The sequence below is a fragment of the Fulmarus glacialis genome, unplaced genomic scaffold (assembly GCF_000690835.1).
Source record: "Fulmarus glacialis isolate BGI_N327 unplaced genomic scaffold, ASM69083v1 scaffold21751, whole genome shotgun sequence".
NCBI classification, from domain to species: Eukaryota; Metazoa; Chordata; class Aves; order Procellariiformes; family Procellariidae; genus Fulmarus; species Fulmarus glacialis.
This window is the reverse complement of record NW_009193722.1, coordinates 45225-53558: the sequence shown is the minus strand read 5'-3', so window position 1 is coordinate 53558 and position 8334 is coordinate 45225. Positions and strand designations below refer to the sequence as shown.

The following is an 8334-nucleotide window of genomic DNA, read 5'->3' as shown; positions in this document are numbered from 1 at the left end:
CTGTAACGCTGTCCAGGACCTGCGTGATTTTTCTTTTCCTCCACCTTTTAAGGAAATCCGTGACTTTGTGACAGTGACATCAAAAAGCCTACGGGAACTTGATATGTGCAGACCCAAACTGGCCTCTTTTTCTCCCTCTTTGCCCTCTCCACCTGAAATCGAGGCATTTTGGCGTGGCAGGGGAAAAAGCCATGTGTGACGGTGACACTTAGCATCATGCTGGCTCCGGATGTGTCACGCCCGCCTGCTTCTTGTGCTGAGTGGTCAGGAGTTTGTCAAGAAGCACTTTCTTTTGCTTCTGTGCTGTACTGCGAGCCGTGCCCTGACTGAAATAGGCAGCCCAGACCTGACTTTTTGAATTTAGCTTTTGGACAAATACTGCCATTGAGTCTAGCATCCTGTGCTGCTTTTCAAAAGCAAATAACTAGATCCTTTTTTGAACTGTGGTCTCCAGAGATGGGTACACATACCTTTATATTCTTATGTCTAGAAGACACCCCTGATGGAAGACTTTCTGGGGAGAGTTTTTGACATAAGCATTTCACAAGCAGAACTGAAAAAGGCTTTATTTAAAGTTCTTGGAGTAGGAGTCTCTGAAGGGACAGGATGGCTGTGAGCATGGATGATGACGTTCCCCTCATCCTCACCCTGGACGACAGTGGAAGCAGTGCCTCAGCCCCTCTTGATGACCTGGATCGGGAGGAGCTGCCTAACGAAAGTAAGATTGCTTTATCGTTGTTTCCTGCCCGCTGCAATGGCCTCGCTTGTTTTTCTCTTTGTGGTGGCTGCTCTTTCGTGCACTTGCCAGGACTTGAAACTCTCAGAGCTGTCATTCAGCATCCCGGCGGCTGCCTGAGAAAATCAGATCAGGAAGTTGCTTATTGTGTTGCTTGTTTACCTACAGCACCCACCCGAGAGGGTAGAGGACACTGGATGGACGGGTCCTACCGATGCCACTTCTAACACACATTTTTTTGTGGTTTCCGTGTAATAACCTGTGACCTCGTTGTCCTTAAGCTCAACTCTCCTTTCCTCCACATTGGCCCAGAGCGTCTCTTTTCCTTGGCACTGACCCGCTGTGCCCTGCCACCGGCCCGAGCTATCAGATGCAGCAGCTGCAATGACGTCATGTGGTATTTTCCTAGCGCCATAAAGCATCTGTCCTTTGCAACTGTTGTTTTGCCTATTTCTAGTTTACATTCTGATTTTTGCGATAAGTGATACGTGTTAATAAATCCCTTTAACATCTTTAGTGTATTGTTGTCAAAGAACCTGGAGTACTTTTAGACAATATATTCGTACTCCTGTTAGCCCCAGGTGTTTAGTGGGACAGAGCCAGCCTGTGAGCGTTGGGAGGGGGAAAACAAAAGCCACCATCTCTTAGAAGCATTGCTTTCTCCTCTGTATATCTTCGTTAAAGCCATCGCCCCACGCTAGGTGAGATGGGAACAGCAGATGTGTTTGAGCGTGTTCAGTGAGTTTCTGTTTTATGTTACAGCTCACTGAATGTATTTGAGCAGTTTTGTTCAACACATCCCTTGACTTCCAATTGACATTGCAGGTATATGCACAGGTCTTGCGATCCTCTTCAAGCCCTTGCTGCCACAAGCTTAGCATTTGTAACAAATCGTTTCCTGGCCTGGCATCCCTTTTTTCTACATTATACTTCTATTCCATACTGCCTCTGTGACTCTGTGATTTGATTTCTCTCTTGCAATCATACGGGTTCCCTTAATTTTCTCCTTCTGTGACTTCCTGAGCCAGTAGCTAGTTTCTGACGATCAGTATTTCTCCTCCCTCCTCCTCCTCCTCTCCCACCCCTGCCATACACATCGCTGGCTAAATTGCCCAGTTGGCTTTCTCTTAAGTGCTGCTGCATCATTGCTCCATCGCATCTGCTCTCTTGCATCTGTTTGTCTTTTAAAATTTAGCTCTCTATTTTTAAGTTAAATAGAAAAGAGAATGCTTCCTCTGTCCACTGGTGTATTTATAGGCATCCTTGTGACTCATTTTAATCACTCTCATCTTTTTCTTCCACCTGCCTCCCATCCCTTTAAAGAAGTAGTTATGTGAGGTTTATCATTTGGTTAAAGCCAACATGACTGTGTTAAAGCACAAGCATGAGATTGAACGTATTAATAAATAAAAATATTCCAATCTGCTTCTCTTGAAATACAGGGAAATTATTTAGGGACCAATTTTGTGCTTCTTAAAAGATCACTGTGTGGTTTTGGAGAATTCATTTCCTGGAATTCTTCAAATTGAGTGTCTCTTGGTATAGAAGAACCGTTATTTTGCTATATGTTTTAATCACTGTTAAAGTTGAATTTGCTGAAAAAATATAAAGCTTATTCTATGCAAGTGATACTGAATGATACGGAGCTTTCTGAAGTAAGTGGGTACTGCAAGAGTGGAATGAAAGATTAGAGAGGAAGTCTGGCATAAACAACTTGAAAGGCACGTTTATCTCTGAGAAGCGGGAAGCTTAAATTAGTGAGTGAGCAGACTAACGCCATTACTTGCAAAAGTAAGGTTGTTTAAAAAACAGAACATGTAATCCAGCTTTCCTCTTCGCCTGCAAAGAAAATCTACTGTGAAATGCAACAAAGCTGTGTCTCAAGGAGGCTGTGAGGAATTTAAATGTTTCCCCTCTGCTCTGCCTCCACTTCTCTGCTGAGGACTCAAATGACATTAACAGCACTGTATAATTTCACATTTTTATTCAGAGGCTTGTCTTTTTTAGGGAAGAAGAGTATGTGAGAAGTCCTTTTCAGGAGAGGGAGAGCCTGCCAGGGTGATGATGAGGGCATGGGGACAAGGAAAGTCAGGAGGCTGTTTCCTTCTGGTTTTGTCTTCTTTATGCCTAAAATCTCATAATAGAATATTCAGCCAGAATTTGGAGGAGTAGCTCACTGTTACTGTGCCTGACCATTGATTCTGAGGGATTTGGCGGCAGGTTAAACACAAAGCTTTTATTTAACTGTGTCCCCAGATACCAGCTGGGAGTGTTTGCAGTGAAGGACCCATCATCCTCTTCCCAGGTGACATCGAGGGAAAGACAAAGTGGGTGTAACCGCCCTTGTGTTAAATGATGCGTCCGAGGTTGATAGTAATTAAGTTGCACTCTTGTTTTGTGTTGCTATGTCAGTGAACCTCTCTAAATTTTAATCCATATTCTAGCCTGTCACAACCGTCTCACTAAGTGCTGTGTATGTGTGATTTCCGTATATCAACTCTCATGTTTTTTAAGGAGCTTCTTGTGCTTTTTTTAAAAAAAAACTTGATCCGTAATGTAGCTTTGTTACAATCAGGTCCTTGGATAAATGAATTTGTAGTTTTGGACTCTTGGTGTTTGATTGTCTGGAAATGCAGACAAGTTACTGGGTTGAAATAAGTAGTATCAGGGTTTTCTGAAAGCAAGCCTGTTGCAGATGTAAAAAGAAAGGACTAAAGTGCAAGAGTGTATTCCTTTCCAAACGTTGCAGAAGAGTCCTCTTCTGGGTAAGTGAATGTCTTGGGGTTAGAATAAAAGAAAGCTAAATGAGAAAACTGTGCGGAAAATTACATTCTTAAAGAAAATGTCCAGCTGCAAAAATTAATCTCCCTAATCATACAGCTCTTAAGCACTTAATGGGAGAAAATACTTGCATGGGGAGGAATATTAAAACTCTGCCTTCCTTGGCTTGTGCTGGGATACACGTCTTCCAGGGAGCTCCCGTTTACAGCCACAGAGAGAGGTCAGAGTCCTGCAAAGTTGACGGGAATTCAGACCACATTCAGAAAAACGTGGTCCCTGTGGTGCCGATGGTTTTCTGACTACAACGTGTAGGACTGTAGCGCTGGGTAATTTTTCAAGCTGCAACAGCTGAAGGAGAGAGAGAGAAGCACTTTTGTCACTTGAATCCACGCTAATTAATATGATGCTGCCCTTCCCTAGCACATCTTATCTGAGAATCTCTGAGTGCTGTACACACTCTAATTAAGCTTCTCAGCACCTGTCTGAGGTGAATGACTAATATTAACTGACTTTCCGTAGAAGGCGAAAATGGGGATGCAATCCTTCCATGACCCTTCCCAAAATCGCATACTGAAAATGGTGAGAAGCAGCGGGGGTTTAGTGATTTCCAGTCCCTCACCTGAACTCCTGGGAAGCTTTCGAACAGGGTTCTCAAAATATCTCAAAGTGTGAGGTATGTTTTCTATGTACAAAGGCAGCATGGATGGCCTTGAAACTCTAGGACAGTGTCTCTCCTTGAGCTGATGGGAACTATAAGCCATAAATGAGTGCACATTGATTTATCCTGTATTAGATCAGATACAAGATTCTCCTTTGCCTCCTGCATGGAAATTGCTGTAGCCTCAAGTGGAGTTTCAGTGTATTCAGAGCAGAAAGTACAGCTCAAAGTGTTGTACAGGGAACAATATGATATTGTATGTCTGTTTCTCCCACACAATGATTATGGCAAGTGGAAGAAGTCATCTTTAAACTCTGGGTTTTTACAAGAAAGCAACTGCATCTGCTATTGAGGTAAAAATGAATTATTGTGTATGTGTGGGGAGGTGGGGGGAGCAACTGCAACAGCGAAGTGCGATGTTTTCTAGAAGGATTGTTGGAAAATGGGAAGTTATAACTTTGAATGTTGAGGTTTCAGCTGAGTCTTTGCAATCTGGGTTTCTGCTGCCTGAAGAGTAAACTGTCAGGAAAACTAGAGCCAGCCTGGCCTTTTGGGTAGAAAGAGAATTGTTGACGAATGTGCCTGCGTGCCTGTGCACTGCTGTGAAGGAGAAGGTGGCCCAAAGCGTGTAGAGAAAATTACATTTCACTGTTGGTGAAGTTGGCGGGGCTTCCCAAGGTGTGCTTGGTGAGGAAGTGACTTTGGCCAAGGAAAGCAGTGACTGCCTCTGGGACTGTTGGTTGTGCCTCTAAAACAGAGCATGGTGTGTGCTGTGCTTCCTGGAGCTGCTGGAAGGAGGGCCTCCGCCCTTGCCTTGCTTCTGCACGTCAGCCCGGTTCCTTGATGAAATGCATGAAGAGGCTTTCAGCAAAGCTGGTCTTTTTGTAATTGGCTGATAGAAACTCATGTGATGTTTCTGGACACAGAAATTACGGTATTAATGGATGTTGTATACAACAAACTCATCGTTTTTTTTAAAAATTCCTTTACTAATCCACAGGTAGACACACGCTTTTGGGGGTGGCCCAGGATTGGGGGCAGTTAACGTTGTTCGTTTGAGACACATGAGCTGCCTGCATTTTGATGTTTTCAGTAATCAATGCAACCTGAAGTGATATAACTCTCTTCTGTGTTGGACCTGGTTCCAGAACATGTTTGTATCAGCAGTGAGAGAAAGTAAGTCTGTCCACGTAGTCCACAGCTTCAGCTCATCTGGTCAGTGAGTCCCTGCTCTTCAGACATCTCTGTGGCCTCCTTCCTGCTCCTGCTTCCTTTAGTGCCGTCCGTGGATGAAAGAGATTTGCAGGTGTAAAACAAGCGTACGTTTTCTGATGGGCTGAGGGAACGAACAAAGAATAAATACCTGACCTTTGGGGAAATGCTATGACCACATAGTCTCTTAGTAGCTGTGCTTCTTGAGGAACCACTTTAATTGCTGTGAAAACATTCTGGCTTTGCTACTTTGAAGGAAAATAGGTGTTTGAAACGTCAGCCATCTAGTAGATTTAATAAATCCTTCAGGATCTGTAGTTTTGATCCTTGTGTTAAAGTAAGGATTTCGAAGATGGTTATTTGGACTTGGGTACTAGTTATGAAATGCTGTAGCTAATTGGCATGAAGAAATAGGGGACGAGGGAACAAGCAAACGCTTGCGATGGACCTGGCAGATCCCGAGATCTCTGACAGCCAGGCTCTTAAACAGCCTTTTGGATTATCTGGTGGCTTTCTTGGATGCTACGCAGGATATTTTCTCGCGTCGTGGCTCCTAGTTCTACCAATTTGCCTTTAATTAGTTCCAGTAGCAGTGCTTCTGCTGCCGCGTTTAGAGGTGAAGCACGGCCAGAGCACAGAACTGGGATCTCATTTTTGGAAGCAATCTAGTTCTGCTGTTGATGCTGCTCCTCCTTGTACCTGGGGTAAGTCAGTTAACGTCACTGTGGTTAACACGTCTCATCTGTAAAGTGCAGATTACACCTTTCGTGGAAATGGACAGGTAGGCTTCATTACTTTGTTATGAAGAGGTGCTGTTTTGCATTGCTGTGCGTGATTTGTTTTTCTTAGTATGTACCTGCTTAAAATTTATATAGAGGGGGATTTTTTCTGAAGCACAAGTGGTAGTTCAGTGCTGGATTGTTGTTTATGCCTCTGAAAGTCTCATTTCTCCGACCTAACAACCTTGCATTTTGCAACTTCTGCCAGTGCTTCTCTAATCCTTTCCTGGCCTAGATGACTTATAATGAATGTTTTAAGCAAGCAAAGCGAAACAAAACTGCCTCCGAGATGAGTGAGGGGTGAAAATCTTGGAAAAGGAAATGAACACCCAAAACATAAGGAGATTATTGTTTTCTCCCTCAGTACAATTCGTTTCCCTGGGTGATGAGCTTTGTAAACTCAGAGGAAGGAGGTAACTGCTGCTTTTTAGGAGATGTCGGATATCTTTGGATACGATGTTAGAAATAGTGGAAAATGTGTTTCTGCTCTTAAGTTCCAAATGCATCATCCCCTGGAATCTCATTTATCCTGAGAATTCAGGTTTTAAGGCAGGACTGACCGCTTTGGCTGTACTTAAATACTTGCTGTAATGAGAGGGTAGAGCTGGTACCTTTGATTCAAGAGAAACAGCACCGTGTTCTCCAGAACTAACAAAAGCATTTGTATCGAGACATTCTCAACGTGACTCTGTAAATGTGGTACCTATAGAAGAAAAACCATGAGCAGAGTAAAGTACCAGGAGGTATTGCGGGCTGCAGTTATCTTGTGTATTTTTTTCCGAGCCTGTCTTGTTTTCTTAGCCCTGCAGGAGATCAGTTTGCACAATGCACACATTGTGTGTTTCACAGTAGGATGCTTTGTCAAACAGAATCTCTGCACTGTTGACTCTTTCGCGCAGTAAAAAAAAAATCCTAGTGATTTTGTCTTGAATGCCCCATGCTGTTCAAATCTGAGCGAGTAAAAGCGTATACAAGGTAAAGAAGACTTGGGTTAGTGTTCCATTATCCTGGAGTCAAATGGTTCTTTCTCCTTTGTCATCTCCCGGAGCACTAGCGATGGATATCATCCTTCATGTGTGCTCACTGTAAATTAGGGAAGATGCTGCAGAGGGGGTTGAGGAGTCTGGAAGCTTCTTCTCACTCCTTTCGTGAAGACAGGAGTAATGACCTTGATGCTTTGAGGGAGACAGCCTGTTCCCTTCGTGTGTCTCTCCTTTAGTAGGCAGCTCGCATCTTTTTGGTGTGACAGCAGCGTATCGGGCTAGGCTAGTGTTTTCTCCCTACGCTGATGGCTGTAGTTGGAAGATGTGGGGGTAAGGGCATGTGCTATGGCATCGGAGGGCTCTGCTTTTCAAACAGGTGGTCCTGGAACTATAAAAGATGTTAAGGAGTTTGAAAGTGTTCAAGCTGCAATTTTAAATCGACAACTTTCCAGCTCTAACCGGTCACTCCTCAGCCACCACAGCTGACTTGGGAACATTTGGCTCAGGAAGCGGAACAACAGTTGGAAACAAATAGCGATTAGTTTTTCATGGCTTCCCAGGGAATGCATCAGTTTGTTCGTTTTTCCCCTCATTTTTGTGATTCCTGTGGATTTTTAAGGCACTGTAGATGCAGGATGTTCAGTTTAGCCAAGCTTGCTTACTGGCAGATTAAAATGAGCAAAGGCTGAGCACGCTGAGTTCACTCATCATAACCAATATGATGCTTCTCAGAACTTCCTTTGCCCTTGGTATCTTCACCGAGGAATCCTGCCTGCTGCCGTCAGCCCCCCTGCGTTGAAATCCCATTTTACCCATTTGAATGCTGTAAGAAGTGCTGTATAAACTAAACAGGAGCATCTGTGAAGTGGTTAGAGTTGTTGTTGATTGCCTTTTCCTTATTGCCTTCAGGGGATTTAAGCTTGAATTTGCTGGAAGTAGAATTTATGAGCCAGAACGCTCCATTTCTGATCCTTAAGCTGGGAAAGTGTGGTGAATTTCATAGGCCTTTCTCTTGCCTCCGATGTCTCTGGCTTTTGATCTGGACCTTGCAGGGCTCTCCACGTGTCTTTAGCATAATTGCTTTTTGCATGTTGAGAAGATGCCTGATTTTTACATGACTGCTGCCTTTATGGAGAGCTGTAGGAGCAGCTTTAGGATTTCATCCATCTGCTGCTAGTGAGCAGT

General features: G+C 43.8%; 1 protein-coding gene across 1 annotated transcript in view; it reads left to right on the top strand.

Annotated features, from left to right (window-relative positions):
* Nucleotides 1–606: 606 nt before the first annotated feature.
* The window catches only part of TPCN1 (two pore segment channel 1), a 45936-nt gene continuing 38208 nt past the window's right edge, over nt 607–8334 (top strand). The window contains exon 1 of the mRNA XM_009587555.1: nt 607–718. Coding sequence (XP_009585850.1) covers nt 607–718 — 112 coding nt within the window. The remainder of the gene's footprint in view (nt 719–8334) is intronic.